At 38.0% G+C, this 17,161-nt stretch overlaps 1 protein-coding gene across 4 annotated transcripts in view; it reads right to left on the bottom strand.

Annotated features, from left to right (window-relative positions):
- Window positions 1-802: 802 nt before the first annotated feature.
- The window catches only part of LOC128016751 (RNA-binding protein 33-like), a 42,352-nt gene continuing 25,993 nt past the window's right edge, over window positions 803-17,161 (bottom strand). For 2 of the 4 annotated variants that reach the window (XM_052601524.1, XM_052601526.1), the window contains exons 13-19: window positions 15,482-15,754; window positions 15,013-15,300; window positions 13,161-13,745; window positions 10,105-10,278; window positions 6,150-6,320; window positions 5,647-5,735; window positions 803-5,126 (exon numbers count right to left, since the gene is read on the bottom strand). In XM_052601524.1, the coding sequence (XP_052457484.1) occupies window positions 5,078-5,126; window positions 5,647-5,735; window positions 6,150-6,320; window positions 10,105-10,278; window positions 13,161-13,745; window positions 15,013-15,300; window positions 15,482-15,754 (1,629 nt within the window). In that variant the 3' untranslated portion in view covers window positions 803-5,077. The remainder of the gene's footprint in view (window positions 5,127-5,646; window positions 5,736-6,149; window positions 6,321-10,104; window positions 10,279-13,160; window positions 13,746-15,012; window positions 15,301-15,481; window positions 15,755-17,161) is intronic. The other 2 variants (XM_052601525.1, XM_052601527.1) reach the window with 2 other exon arrangements.

Genomic DNA, 17,161 nt, shown 5'->3' with positions numbered 1-17,161 from the left:
GAGCATTTACACAGACACAAAAGTGACCGGGCGAAAGCATTCCTCGGAGCAGGTAAATAAAACCAACTAATCCTTCAGAGGGGCCTTCTGCCGCGTCTGCAGAGAGAGCAACTGTTTCAACAAACGCTTGCTGGCATTTGCAAACAAATATGGACTGGCAACTTTTGTGAAGTGGGAACGAACTAAAGCCTGTCTATCGTTAAATTCCAATCATTCATCTCCATTGCATAAATATTTACCCAAGTGACAATCACTTTTACAAAACTACAATTTCCACGAATGACAACACGTAGGCTGCAGGACAGACTACAGCTTGTTCGGTGTGGACCACAGGGCTTATTTGAGACATAATGATCGATTAGTTACACTTTACAATAAGGTTTCATTCATTAGTTTTACTGCGTGTCAACCATAAACCATTCTAGTGCATTTATTAATCTTAATGTTTATCTCAGCATTTATTAAAACATTAATATCAATTGTTGTATCTGATAACATTATTCAATGCACTTATCTAAGATGAACATTTTAAGTAATATTAACAATATTTGGTTGCCAAATGCTGTAAAAAATACATTGCTCATTGCTAGCCTGTGCAATCACCGGGTAAACAACTAATGTTAACAAATGAGAAGTTATTGTAAAGTGGTACTGATTCCTTTCTAAAAAAGCTGTAAGATATGGAGATATTTTTGCAGGCAGCTTACAACTGATAAACATCAGTCTCTCAGAAAGCAGATGCAAGGTGAGTGTCAAAAGTCATTCATTTATCAGTAAACAACAAGACGGGCAACACAGAAGATAAAATCCAGGAAACAGATTTATTTAATTTAAGGGTATTATTCATAACAAGTACAGTCAAGGCATGTTATCGGTTTTCATTTGACAAGCTCCATGAAAGGTTACTAAACAAACACCAAATATATTCTTCCTAATACAACAAGTAGGACAGTCTGGTGTACACATTTCAGACACTTCAAAACAGTTTCATTAATACAAGAATGAGGGACAACAAAACTGCGATCAAAACAGCATAAATCGCCCTCCAAAGAAAAGAGAGTGAGAGAAAAACCCGAGAGAAGAGGTATCTGGCAGCACTTAAACTGAAGAGCACCTGTTGAAAAACGAAGAGAAGTTAGCATCATCTGGAGGCAGCTCTACTGTAGACAGACACAACAGTATTTAGAAGTGAAACCAAAAGGAGGGTTTTTCACATCAGTTTCAGATTTCAGTTGTCTTCTGATTTGAATATGCAGTGGTTTTCAAAAGCACTGGCCCATTCATGGAGTGTCACTGGAATTATTTTAGGAATGGATACACCGGGCACAGATCTAACATAAAAGGCACAAAAACTAAGCAGCTAAGAAACCATAAACCTGATGGTCTAGCCGAGTTCAAATGAACAACAGAGCGCTGAGCAAGACTACATTCAAAATCAGATTGACATTCTGTAGTATGTTTTTAATACATGTAATGTATTTTATGGCACCATCCTGTCCTAGTTATTAAAGATACCAGCAATTGTTGTTTGCTAGTGTGAATATGTATGACTTTCTCCAAACACAATCTCATCAGGTTACAGTTGTTTTAATCTACATACGTTACATAATCTACATACGTCAATATTACCTCAAGAAATCTGCTACTAAAACACACACACACACACACACACACACACACACACACACACACACACACACACACACACACACACATTAAACATTAAGTTTCTAGAGCTTCTGTACATTTTTAAACAGTCCTTTTGAAAACCAATGCCATCTTAGAATGAAAAAGGGTACAGATTATTTGATTTATGAAAAACCCTCCTTTCTGTGCTCCTGGAAGCTCTGTCCTGGAAAAGAGAAAAAAAAAATTTAATTACAAGACACAAATAATCATACTGCTGCCAACAGAGAGCAGTGTATTATGTATGATGCTTAAAATGGGAAGTAGAGAGAGACAAAATGATTACACTGAACAAGCATCAGAATTTACAAGTGTCAAGATTTTCCCCATGTATTCATAGGGGAAAAAATGCTGCATCTCTGGACTCATAGTTGACTAATATCATAAGAAATAAAGGTAATCTTATAACTAATTCTGAGTGTACCAGCCACTTGCAATTGACAGAAATAAATAAAACAAAACAAGATCCAACAAAAAGAAGACCTTTAACCTACTCCGCTTGTCAGAAACATCTGCCCAAAAAGAGACCAATTATTCAATCTCTGTGTTACTCAGTTACTCAACTGTGATTACAGTTCAGAAATAAACAGTTATTCTACACTTTCAGTGAAGTTACTAAAAGATTCAATATGAATCTGTTTTTCTCTCTGATAAGACAGTTTATAAATATTATGTCTTAAAAGATGTATACTTGGAAATATTGTTTTTAAAAGTCTCTCAGACTAGATGAAAGCTTTTAAATCCATAGGATTAACTATTTACAGAAATACATTCAAAACAATAAATAAAAGTGTGCATCTGCAACTGAAAAAAAAACAGTGTCCTATACCAATTTTACACAGAATGTGTGTAGAAAACTCCGTTAACAAAACAAAATAAAAAAAGCTTATAGTTTTAAGTGCATTCGTATGTATTTTATGACATTATTCATAATCTTACCCATTATATGTATTTCTGTGATTCCTAGAAGCTCATGGTGTAAATGAACACAAACACAGACAAATAAGGCACTGTGATAAACCATTCCCAACTACTATATTATAAAAGACAAAGGTAAATCAGAAAAATACAAGTGCATCTTAAACCTCGAGGTGCTGAAGGGAAGCAGCTTTACAGGTGAACTCGACACATGCAATCCATGAGCATTCAAATCAGAACACACAAAAAACCTCTTTGAGAGAAATCGTTGCACCTTAATTGGAAACAATCTTTTCCCCTAAAATCAGTTTCTATGGTTGGCAACAGAGAAAGATTCAGGAGGTTGGAGGAAATGGAGAAACCAGTATGTGGTGTTCAGAATAATAAAAGACATGCACTAGGGAATCTTCAAACACAAAACAACAGACAACAGTTCATCGTGATCAAGACAGCTGGCTTCACATACCTGCAGTTACATGGTATATATGTGACCATCTTTTATTTTTCATCTTTAAAATATCATCAAATAATAAGTTCTCCAATAACAAAATGGTTGTAAAATGACCAAGGAATATTTTTTATATGTATATATATATATATAAAAACAAACTGAGAAAAGAAATTCACCGGTCACGTACTAGTTCGGTATTTTCAAACACGGAAAGATTTCAAGATGAGAAAACAACAAACTTGACAGCTTCATACACATTTCTTTTTGTTCATTATATACAAGAAAGTGACCACGGATAACAGTTGCTCCCAAATCCTTTGAAACTGCACACCTGGATGTGCTAATATCTACAGACATCATTTTTGATTAGATTTTGTTATATTATCTAGAACAGAGATATTTTCAATACTACAACAAGACTTTGTTTGTGCCTATAATGTAAATTGGCTGGATTTACATTAGTCACATATATGAAAACTGTAATGCACTAGATCTAAGATCATTTCTGGGGCTATGAAGTGACCGTTCAGATTAAGCTGAGACATAACCAAGCACTATGCTTGCACAGTACTGACGGACTATTATTATTATTAGTATAAATAATAATGCTGACATAACAGTTTGAGGAGTGAAATACTCATGATTGAAGCCATGCAATCATTTTAAAAGTGTGTAATATATTGACTGAAGAATGAAAAATTTATGGGTTTTCAAAAAAAAAAAAAAAAAAAAAAATCCAAAAATCTAAAGCTTGGGTAAAAACTTATAAAATAAATGGGAAAATATAGGCCACTTGACATCTGATTTTGACCAATCCTGATCTGCATTCCCATCTGACCAGCTTCAAAACAATTAACGGAGCCAAAGCTATACGAATATAATTACAAATAGTCCAAAATATGTCTTTCTTCCCAAACATATGACCAAGCTGTTGTTGTAAACGGGACAGTCGTGACCTCTTCACAATTCATAAACACATCTAGTGCTCTACACAAGCAAACAGAGCTATCAATAAAATCCAAGACTCAGCAATCCTCTTCCACGCACAATACTTGCTGAACTCTGAGGAAAGAAAACTAAACGCATTAAAAAGTAGCATTACTGAAGGGGGAGACTTGCCTTTAATACTAGCTGAGAAGCTATTCCTAACAACAATTAAAATAATCGAAATACTCAATTCCAGCACCAAAACTTAAAATCAAAGTAGAAAAGCCATTTAGTGTCAAATCGTTTCTCAGCTGTCTTTAGTTCACAAAGACACACGTCACGATCACCACTCCAGCTCCGCAGAACAAACCTCAACTGCAATACAATCACAACGGTGAAAGGGACGATGAAGAAACGTGAGATCATGAAGAGTCATAGAAAACTGCACACAAAAAAAAAGACACCTGCAATATCACAGTGGCTTCCAAAAAAAAAAAAAACCTCAACCCAAACATGCCCCTGAGTTTCTATACCAGCACTTCAACATTTCTAGCAAGCAGTGCTTCACACTCTGATATACCACAGGAGACAGAGCTCTGTACAGAAGACATCTGCTGCCCTCTACAGGTCACATTTACAACTGCAGCTACACATTACTGTTCAATCAGGCCAAACCACCCGTCAACGACAAAAATATAAATACATACATACAAAATATATTTTTTAAGTGATTCCTATTTGACTGAAACCGGCCATTCAAAATATTTGTTCTAATTATGTTGAGAGCTTGAGGATGGGAGCAACTATTATCAACTGGCATAAAAATGTCTTGGCTTTCATATCTCTGTCTCTCTTTTCACCTGCTGGCTTGGACCATTACGGATTACTCCATGTATAAATGAAAGTACAGAAACAAAGTCAATAACGGCATGAGTTCAGTGCTGTGCCATTTCCAGCATGTTTGTGATTCTGTCGACAGCGCTCTCCACACAGATCCCACAGCTTCAGCTTCCCGACTCTGCGTCTGTTTTTCAGAAATAGACGTTCTCTTCTTGTTCACTTCTCTTCGTCTTCTCTGTTGAACTGACTCGTTCCTCAGCCATCAATAACGGAAACATCGATGTGAGACAAATCTATCATGTGCCTATGTAATCAAGGGAACATGTGATGGAAATGAGACACTCGCACTTAAAGCAAGCTAATCTGAGGCATCTCCATCAAAAAATGAGGATCAGTGGAGTCACAGGTGAGCACGTGTTCTTTGTTTTGACAAGTAACACTTGCTGATGCTGCATTTCGGCACATTTCATTTGCCCTTTGGCTGCACAAACCATTACGCATAACAACTCTGATCTGCTTCAGCCATTAACACCAACACCTTAATAAACCCATATATGAGGAGACTTATAGATTTGATATTTGATAACTGTACTATAAAACTAATTTTTTTTTTTTGGAGCTTTTAAGGTGAAATAGGTTTCGACTCAAAATCTAATTTGCAGCATATATTTACAATGAAAATTCGGCCTTGGTATGAATAGGCCTCATTCTAAAATAATAATAATAATCTAATTATCCATAAAAGGTCAACTACATTTTGTGCATGCATGCATTAAGCAGAAACAAACAGCACAATCCTGTTTAAGATGAATTCAAAAGCTTACCTGTGAAAGCTGTGCTGAAAACTCACTGCATGCTGTGGGTTCACAAACTTGGCAATGGCCTTCCGCTGCTCTGGCAACATTGTAAACATCTATCAAAGAATCAGCAGATTATCTAGGAGCCGATCTAAATGCTCATCCTCATGTTTCAGTAAGAGATGGCCAAGTTCATACAGGAGCACAACCCAGAATGCACAGCTAGATGGCGCTATTGGAATATTTTAAGAAGAGCACACTTTTATCTTGGGGTCATAGTCTTCTCAGGAAACAATTCTTCTCCCAAGTAAAGTATTTTGCAAACTCCATCTGATTCTTTTAATGGCGTTTACGTGAGGGATAATTTACAGCTAAGAGAGCATTGAATGATTTTATTGCACGAGGTGTATATATATATATATATATATATATATATATATATATACACATACATACATACACACACACACGTATATAATAAAAGCCAGAAATGTGAATTGATTAGTGGAAAAAAGGTAATGAAGCCTTACCTCAAGAGGGCCAATGGAGCTGAGAAGGTTCTTGAGCTGTTTGTTGGTTGTGGTGGTAGAGAACCCTTCGATGCAGACACTGCTTCGCTGACAGTCCTGAGCTCTTGGGGTCTGCTGCATCACACGCCCCCCGCCCCGGCCACGGCCACGGGCTCGACCCCGGACCACCACCTGTGCACATCAGGGAGGGGAATATTAACAATGATGGAAAGAACAAGTAACAGTTCACTCTACACGCTATTTGATATTATATATACATTAAAAAAAAAAACGAAATATCACAATTTAGTAACTGCTCTTAAAAACATTATAATTTATACTCATTTAATGTTTCTATTATCATGCATTGTTAAGACTTCTATGGTTTAACCATATGAACAAATTGTTGCAAAAATCAAGGTAAACCATATTAACAAATTTCCTGTAGCCGTGATTTAATTACCAGTTATTAAATAATCCAAGCTAGAGAATATTAGATCATATAGTTAAAAAGTGTATTTTCAACATGAAGATGAAGTGCTTTATGTCTGAAATAGGAGAGACAGTCCGCCAATCTCTTCAGCACTTTTCTGATAAAGTCTGTGAAGCGGTTAGAGAGAAGAGAGCTCTGAAAAAGGTCATCATTAAGTCACGCCCGGAGTCTGCTAGAGGCCAAGTGACAAAACCTGCTGATGACAATCATGTGGTCTGTTGAGACTGAAGCTGAGCTCTCGGGCCTCGAGAGCAAAGCTCTGTGCTGGGCACAAACCAAAGACACATAATGCTTCAGCATAAGCCTTTCATATTAGAAGGCAATAAAGTATTTTATGCTCAGCGAGGCGGCTCTTATTTGATCAAAAATAATGTAAATAATAATTATATAGACAATACACACACACAAAAAAAAAGATAAATATTGATTACATTGGTCAAAAGAGAGAAAGATCTCAAATTTGTCATCAGCCTCTGCAAAATATAGTCTTATAAACACATTAAATATTTTAGAAATGAAAAAATATATACATTAATAATCATATTATATATATATACAGTTTTGCTATTTTAATTTTATGGAATTGTGATTTTTTTTTTTTTGTAGATAATTTGATGAAGATCAATCATCAATCACAGCATTTATTTGAAATGGAAATCTTCTCTAACATTATACAAGTCTACTTCACTTTCTACTTCCTGGTCACTTTCAATTGCTTTAATATATCTTTATTCAGAAAGGATGCATCCATTTCTTAAAAAAATATAAATATGTGATATATATATTTAAATGATATATTAATTATATATATTAATTATATTATAATATATTAATATTAATACATTTGGAACAGTAATAAAATATCCCAGTACAATGCATCTTCTTTTTACATATAAGAGAAGCATCAAAAGGCCCAGGTTTGCTGGCTCTGGACACAAGTAAGTGCAGCAACCATGCTGAAAAAATCCCTTATGGCTTCCCAATGCTATGAGCTAGATGCTTTCTCACCACATACAGAGTATACAATTCACTCTTGCTCCAAGCGAGACACTGGGTACAGTGTCAGTGAGTGATTTACAAGACCACAGTTATCCCTGTAAACAGCAGTCAGTGTTTAGGATATCCGACTCAACACGAGAGCTCAGGCAGATGCAGCAAGGCAGCACGACTGAGACCGTGCGAGGGGATGTGTGGGAAGGCACTCTGCTGTGACTGACTGACACATGTTAGCACTGCGTTTATCCCCTGAGAATGGACTACTGTACAGAGACAGCAAGGGATCTTCATCTCTCCTGCTTCAGCCCGTCAATATCATCACACCTGGCAGTCTGTTCCATATCATTACTGCTCCTGCTCTCCTCCAAAACAGCTAGCAGTCCCCTGGGAGAAGCAGTGACACAGCCGAGCCACAGCAGGAAACCAAATCTGCCATCTTTACTACAGCTGAAGCGTGAGAGAGAGAGCAGCTCTTTATGACAGAGAAAAAGAGGAAATGGTGCGTCTAATAGAGAGTGCAGATGTGAATTGTATATTCTGGAGAACACTACACGAGGCCAGGAGGAACAGCAACAGCTCCACTCAACGACAACAACATCAACAACAACAAGAATAAAACAAATACAACCGATAAGGGGATTCAAGTGATTTAGGTCAGAAATGAGCAGTTTCATGGGTAAGTTCAAATTCTCTCTCTCTTCCACTTCCTGACAAAGATATGACACTTTTGAGAACTAATACAACAATGAACGGCAAAATGTAAAATGTGTTATGTACACAACCATTCAAACATTTGGGGTTATTATTATTATTATTATTTTTTTTTTTTATGACTTATGCTCACCAATGACATTTCTTTGATCAAATAAATAAGATGGTTTATGGAACCGCTTCAGCATTGCCTGATTTGTTAGGTTATTTCTGTGGTCTTCAACCCTGCTCCTGGAGAGCTACCATCCTACAGATTTCAGCTCCAACCCTAATCAAACACACCTGTGTGTATCAAGTCAAGTAGCTGTATTTGTGAAAATAAAAATTGAATGTAATAAAACATCTTCAATACATGAAATGGTAAAACAAACATCTTAATGATCATTTTAAGACATCTTATATTTTGAGGATGGAAAAACTAATTGCCATAACGCCTATTGATTATTAAATTTCAAAAGGCTATGATGTCATTAATAAAAAAAAAAAGAACGGGTGCTGTTGCGCACCGCTTCAAAATGATTCTCAATCAATGAATAGAGCACATTTATATCTTGCGATTGCTTATGAATTTAAGTTGATGATGCGTGACAATGTCTACTTTATGATCTTAATATAATGTTTTAAACCTTGTAAGAATGTATAGTTTATCTCTCATCTGAAGGATCAACCCCGCAATACAATAGATATTTCAAAATAAAAGTCACGCTGTATTTAAGGTTGTTTTTAATTAAAAGTCACACGTTACATTCTTTTTTTTTCTGGGAATTATTGGTATTTTGGTTACACAAAAAATTGTATTTAATTTAATTTCCATTTCATTCATAGGTAACCTGTTGTAGTTTCTGGCTGGGATGCTTCCCCACAGGAAGAAACGTCAAAGATTATTTGACATATTATTCCATATATAGATTTTAGATATAGATATAGATAGTATCAGTAAAATCTGTGTCCTAATCACTGAGAGAGACATTATATGTCTATGTTGCATATTGCAGTGCATAATATGTAATATAAAATATTATTACATGTAATGTAATTTAATGTTTAATAGTAGCCTACAATCTTAAAATTAATTTCAATAAATGTCACATTTAGTAGACCATTTTTGTGCGTAATAGGAGGATTTTCCAGTATATTTCAAACCTGTGGGAAGCACTGTACATGATCTGTCAGAAATCATACTAATATGTTGATTTGATGCTCAAGTAACATTTCTTCTTATTATTAAATGTTGAAAACAATTGTGCTGCTTCAGGATTCTTAGATGCATAGAAAGTTCAAAGGAACAGAACTTACTGGAAGTAGAAATCTTTTGTAACATAAATGTCACATAAGATCAATTTAATGCATCCTTGCTAAATAAAGAATTAATGTCAGAAAAAAAAAAAAAAATCTTACGGACCCCAAACATTTCAGTGGCGGTGTATCTTACCATCCTTGGGGTGCCACGGAGGATAATGAGAGATGGGGAATTTGATCTGATTCCTCGTAAACAAGTTAAATGCATTGCTTTCTGGCAAGTTTCATAATTTCCCTCCACAGTACACAAAATGCATAAAACAATTTACAGTTACAATTTATGACTATTAGCAATCTGCTTCCACCGTAATGCTTTAATTCAGACGTTCCCAACTCAGAAAGCCATGGCTTAAAGAAAGTCGTAAATACATTCCTTTCGACATGACTTGAAATCATCATTAGTATCAGGGCTTAAAATGTCATTGTGCACCTGTCCAATTAAAGGCTTATGAGAGTAATCCAGATTCAATGTCATACCCGGTTCGTTTGGTTTGCCGTGCCACGACCAGCCTGTTGTTGATTTTGTATACCACCAGTTGCCATGGAAACTTTCCTGATGGGACCAAGTCTCTGTTGGGGGGCAGGCCGACCGATTGGTTGTTGCTGCTGCTGCTGCTGTGGGGGACCAGTGATGGGACCAGCATCTGCCTGCTGAATACAGAGCAGACACATCTTACAACCCACACAAAGAAAATCTCCAGCGGCACACAAAAACAACAAACATTACAGTCCACCATGAAGTCTGATTGTATCACAAATATTCAAATGCAAACTGCTTCTATCAAAAGTTATTAATACAATGGCAGACTTACAGCTCACCAAACATACTGTGATCAGTTTAAACTGGCACAGCTTAAATGAAAAGCAAACAGAGACACAATTAGAGACAGACGTGTTGAATTGTGTGACGTGAAACATCTTTCACAACAGTGATGAGTGCATCTCCAAACACAGATGGCATGGAAGTGGACCTGTTTAAGATAAACTGCCTCTGGCTTTTCCTCCAAATTTGAGTGGTGGGGGGATTCTTCTTTGTTATTTTTTGTATTATTCAACTACATTGTAAAAAAAAAAAAAAAAAAAATAGAGAGGATGTGCTGGTTTCTTTCAAATCAAAGCATAAATGCACGTTAGGGCCGTCCAATTTTTTTTTTTGAATTTTGCATTTGAATTTTAGGTTTGCGTTAAGGAGGCTGCTTTAAGGCCAGAGCCGGGTGTACTTCACATTCGGTGCTCCTTTCCGTCTTGCGTCCGCACAGCTTTCAAAAGACTGACGAACTCGACACACAATACCACTTCGGTCTCATTTTCCTTGTGCGTGCGCTGTTGTACGGGCACCGTCCGCGTGGTCTCAGAGCTTGATGACGAAAATGACAAAATGCGGATGGTGTGTGGATGTAGTCGGCCCAAGTATATTTTGGCTTTTATCAGTGGCGCACGAGATGCAATGACAATGTAAGTTTGATTGCATTATAATTTTCTTGCTAGCCTATCTAGTTGAAGTCACTAGATGCAGCGCTGCTCTTTCAAAATATTGCAGAAAAAGAGAACAACAATGTGGACAAGACGTTGTTTACATCACAACTGAAACCAAGCCATTCACACAGAACGCATATTTCACACATTTTCTAGAGGGACACCGTTGGACTCGTTCCGAAGATGAACTAAGCTTTTACGGGTTTGGAACAACATTTCATTTTGGGGTGGAGTATCCCTTTAACATGGTAGATAAAAGCAGCTTGTTTTAGTTTTTTTTCACTAACATTATACTATAGGTGTACTACTTACAGAACATGTATGTGCTGTTGTGGTAGGCCAGTATCAAATCGTATATTTGGCACACTGCCTTTGTCTTGTCCTCACTCAATTTAAAGTGCTCCCACACACCTGAGGTTTTCAGTAGGGGTCCGGTTCTCTAATCAGCGGTAAATTCCATCAGGTGCGTGATTTCACATAGAGCAGCTGTTACTACACAGAGCCGTTGTTAACTGAGCAGATGTGCAAATAAATGCTGAAAATGAACGTGGATTTGCGCAGCTTCTCAGCTTCTCCCTATAAACAGATTCCTTCAGTCTACAACAAAGACATAATTGCCAAACCTGCTGCACTCATACTTTTCTCCCCATCTGTCTTTCAAAGCCATGTGCATTATCTCAATTGCATCTCCACGTGAGAGAGGTAATGGATTAATCTTACTCGATACAAAATCCACACCTTCTGATTACATCAGATGCACCGCTGCAATACAAAGGGTAGGGTGACGACATTTGACAAGCACCTCCCCCTCCCACCCCGTCACCTCCATCCCCCAAGCTGCTTTTGTACGGCACAGGCTTTCTATTCTTACTGATGAAAATTTAATTTGCTCTTATCTGTACGGCTAAGCTGGGGAAAAACACAAATCCGCCTAAACCGCCATCTCCCTTTCTCCCAGACTCTCGCAGGTATTATTACACCGTTATCGACACAGACGAGGAAGATTAATTGCAGGTGTCCCCAGACCGACAACTATTCGAACACACATCAATGATGAGCTGATGGATGAATAAAGCGAGAGGCGAGACGAGATAGATGAAGAAAGTAACACTGATTGAGCACAAGTTAGAAGGGAGAACAAGAGAGAGAGAGATAACATTGTCAGGCGGCTGAGGTTGACAGCAGGAGAAGGGAAGCACCTAGAGGATCAGATTCTCTCCATCTGACACCCCTCCCCATTCTTCCTCTTTGTCAGTCAGATCCACAGCACTTCAGACAGCTGCATGTAGCTTTCTATTAACTATGCTGACACACAGCTATCTTCATCCACAGAGATTCTGCACTCAAAGGAAATATTTAGCTTCGTTTCAGGAAGGAGACTGGAAAAGAACGTTTTCTCCTCATTCAGTGCAGCAAATATTATCTTCGAGCCCATAAATCATATTTGGGTCCTTCTTTTCTTGATTGAGACTCTGAAAATGTCCTGCCAGATTTGTAAATGACCACCTCAAACTCTACAAAGTCGTAATGCTAAAAGGCTGCTGGAACCCTCAACATAAACTTCCATTAGGTCTTGCTCAAATTGTCATGTGAAAATAGTAGCTTGACTTAAAGAAGACACCACTGGATCTGTTGTTGTCACTCAAAGTAAAAGTGCAAATGCCAAGCAACTTGCTTTAACGATGCCCAGAACAGTGCAATTTATTGGCTTAAAAGGTAAAAGAGTTCTGTCAATTAAGTGTGGTGTCACAAATCACAGCACAGGGACCACGTTCTGTATTGATTCTCTCAAAAAGAGAAAAAACATTATGATTTAAAAATCTTAAGTGGTCAAATAAAGTACACTCCTTGACTTTTAGAGTAATTGGAAATCCTGCTTGTCGAGTTCAGAGGTCTTTGATTTTATTCTATAAAGAGCTCTGGTGACAACTACTTTGGAAAAAAAAACCACCAAAAGGACAAAGACAAAAAGAGAAAGAATTGAAAAAGAAAAAATAAGTGGCATGTGAACTTTAAAGATCACATCTAGTGTTTAAACTGGTAACAAATTCACTCACCTCTCCCTGAAGTTTAACTAGTCGCACTTTCTGTGGGACCTGTGGTGGTTCTACGCTGTTTGTTCTTTGCATCACTGTTCTCTTTCCTCCAGGTTGAGGCTGAGCGACTGGCCCTTCTGATGGGTTGGTCTGAGCAGCACCTAGTCTTTGAATGTTTTGTGGGGTCATGGTCCTCTTCTGCTGCGGTTGCCATTGACCCTGCGTGCTGGCTTCAGGAGCAGCGTTCTGTTGCTTCTGCGGCCCAGACCAGCCTGAAGTCTGTGCCTGAGGATTAGTGTTCTGCAGTCGGGCCTTCACATTTGGACGAGGGGAACTAAGACCTGACGAAGGGTTCTGGGGGGTGCCGTTAGAGGTCAGTGAAGGGACCGGCTGTGGGGGTTGGGCTGCAGGGAACGGTGTGGGGTTCTGAGTTTGTGGAGTCTGGTTTGGGTTCTGGCTACTTTTCCTATCCATCAGCTCTTTTTTGCGCATCCCAGCCTGCATCTGTCTGCGCTGCTCTTTACGCTTGAGGATCTCTTCTCGCAGACGCTTCTGTTCCTCGATCTTCAGTCGGTACTGACGTGTCTCCTCATCTTCATCTGGGTCCTAAACAAATACATTTTTGGATAAAAAATTAATTAAAATTGTCGTCAGCTTTAATTTTTTGGCTGGATGAAAAAAAAAGGTGTAAAAATACAGTAATGTATGTTTAAGTTTGTTTCGTTTTAGTATAATCAAGCTTGAGCGTTCATCTCTATGCCCAATTATACACAACAAATCTGAAGGATTAAATAGAGTTTGCACATCACTTCCTTTGGTGTGCATACACACACACACACACACCAGTTCAACTGTAGTCCAATTAAAATGTATACATGCTGGACAGTCAAGCTACATTTGGATTCTCTGTATTTATTTGTCTGAACTGGTATGATTTCAGACAAAAAAAAAAGAAATTTTAATTGACTAAAATTTAAGGTAAGCATTAAAAAAAACCTTTGCTTGTCTGTTTCATTGTCATGACAACTTATGTGGTTATTTTCATGCCAAAACTCAGGTCGGAAATGAAAAATTATCTTTATAATCTATTTTCTTAAAAAAACTAAGCTTTTACAGAAAGTATCAGCACAAAAATAGTAAAAACGACAGCCAATCAGCCAAAACATTTACATTAAATCATTTAGCAGACGCTTTTATCCAAAGCGACTTACAAATGAGAACAATAGAAGCAGTCAGGTCAACAAGAGAACAACAACAGTACACAAGTGCCATGACAAGTCTCAGTTAGTCTAGTACAGAACGCATAGCCAGGTTTTTTTTTTTTTTTTTTTAAATAGATGAAAACAACAATATTGCCGTGTTTCCACCGCAGGAACTTTACCCAGGAACTAGGGACTTTGGCCTGGTACTTGGTGTGTTTCCACCGCAGGAACCAGGAACTAAATAAAGTTCTGCTGTTTGAAAATTTACTGGATTTGCGTCGTCATCCCACTCGCAAGACGAATGCGCAAAGTCTGAACTACCGAGGAGGATGCACGTCCAAAATCAGCGTACTTCGTATTGAGAAACATGCGCAGACCTACGTCACCAGTCTATTAGCCTAATCTACCCGGTACTTTACACCGCAGTGGAAACGCAGAAAGCAACAGGCCTGGAGGTAAAAAAGTTCCTGGTACAAATGTTACGGGTAATTTTGGTGGAAACGCGGCATATGACTATATAAACTAATCAATGAGTGTATTGCAGTGGAATAACCCAGTTCAAACAGAACAAATGTAGCATTTTAAATAGTGGCTACTGCAAAAGTCTATGGATGGAAAACATGCTGAATGTTAACCCCTCCCACATGATCATTCATGCTACGCAGTATTACCTCTGAAGTGGTGCTTGACTGTGCAGCTGGACATTCTTTCTTCATCTCAGGCACACTTGGCTGCTCTAGTGCTTTGGCAGCTCCCTGCCCCTGTGCCACAGATGATCCTCTTCCTGCCGGTCCAGCACGTGCAGCCTGCCCTTGCCTAATATTCTGTGCTGCCCTGCTAACAGGCTTTGCTTGCCCACCAGGCACTGGCGGGCAATTATTGTTGCTTGTGGCGATGGGCAGCTCACGGAGATTGCTGTTGCGTTGAGTAGGAAACTTCTGCAGTGGAGAAGGAGGCATCTGAAGAAGAGGAGGTGGTGGTCATATATATGGGTTGACGATTCATAGTACTGCAAAGACTGAAAATCAGTTCAACTAACAACACTTTTGCTCAAAAAGCTATTGAGCTGACATACATGAATTAACTATGTTTATTTATATTATATATTTATCTTGACAAATACACATTTGAATGGCTAACCATTTTGGGTCTGGCATGGTTATTTCGTTGCTGGTTGCCCTGAGGTTGGCACTGCATCTGTCTTTGGTCGCTTTGAATCATCCGGGGAAAGTGGGGCTGAGAGAGGTGCACCATGGGATGTTGGTCCCTTGGGTGGTGTTGGTGGTGCTGTTGGTGTTGGGGTGGAGGCTGGGTGTGAGGTGGACCCTGGAGGGGCAAGTCTTGTCTGTGTTGCTGGTGCAAGGATTGATGGGATAGTGGCAGATCATGGTGCATGGGCAGCTGCATTAAACCCTGAATATCACAAAACACAAAGAATACAGCCTGAATAAGACCTCAAATCAAATATACAGAAAATAATCCAGAGCAAAGTTTTAGCCTTGATCAGACGAATGAATTAGATCAAGCTTTAGGACATTTATACTGAAATGTAGGCCAGTCATGATTGAGAATGTGGGTACCTTTGAAGTCAGCGCTGTATAAATTTCAGTAGTCTTACAGACAGATCATTTTTCACTATTATCGTAGTGTACAACTAAAATCATTTATAATCTCAAGCCAAGGAAAATAACACCAATTTGTGTTTAATGACGATTAAGAATAATTTTTTTCATTAAAGAAAGCTAGACCTGATGTGTAACTACTAACCCAGTGACCTCGAATAACCATGAAGTGACAAACAGTGCTAACACAAGAGGGCAGTCTTATCTGCTGCTTCAAATGAAGACTGCAGCTTCTCCTTGCACAGGAGACCACTACACCTACGTCTTACAAAAACAGCTGTCCAACCAAGCTAAAACACCTTAGGTATGGCTCTTTGTCATATACAGGACTGTACACAGACTTTGTGGTCAGTATGATTTATTTTTATTTTTTTAAAGAAATTAAAAGGGGTCATATGATGCAATTTCAAGTTTTCCTTTATCTTTGAGTGTTACAAGCTCTTGGTGCATAAAGATCTGTAAAGTTACAAAGACTAAAGTATCAAATCCAGAGAGATATTCTGTATCAAAGTTAAGCCTCTGCCACACTTCCTAAAACGTCTCGCTCAAACACGACCCACATGTCTACTTCACTGTGTGGAAATATTTGCATAATGCCGCAAAGAAAGAAGGCGTGGTTTCAGTAACAGTTAGTGTTAAAGCAGTCATGTCAGAGAGATGCTGCGTGGATCTAGGCGAAAACAAAAGCACTTTATTTGGCCTTCTGAAAGTGGATGCATTCAGAAATATTTAAGATTACTTACAACAGAACAGCAATGCATTTTATGGACGACCGTTTCGTGAACCTAGGAGGACATTATTAACTGTCTTTACATTTATTTTGAAAGATGAAACTTGCAATTATGGAAAGGGGCATTACATTTCTGAGGAGTGTTTGCTGTATTTAGCCAATCACAATGCACTGGGCAATCAGAGCAGATTGTGTTTGTCTGAAAGAAGGACTTTGTAGAAAACGATGTGAGAGAGGCGGGGCATAGAGGACCTACAATAATGTACAACACAAAAATGTTTTTTTTTTGAGGATTAAAGCATGCCAGCATATTCTGTAACACCAAATACACAAAATAATTATCTTATAAAAAGCATTATATGACCCCTTTAATAATTTTATTCAGCAAAGACAACATTTTGTCAAAGGTGACAAATCTTTTGTAACATTAAACATTTTATTTTACTATTTTAACAAAAACCCTTTCTT

This window comes from Carassius gibelio, chromosome A7, assembly GCF_023724105.1.
Source record: "Carassius gibelio isolate Cgi1373 ecotype wild population from Czech Republic chromosome A7, carGib1.2-hapl.c, whole genome shotgun sequence".
NCBI lineage: Eukaryota > Metazoa > Chordata > Actinopteri > Cypriniformes > Cyprinidae > Carassius > Carassius gibelio.
The sequence above is the reverse complement of the archived record's forward strand: the minus strand, read 5'-3'. Positions and strand labels throughout refer to the sequence as shown.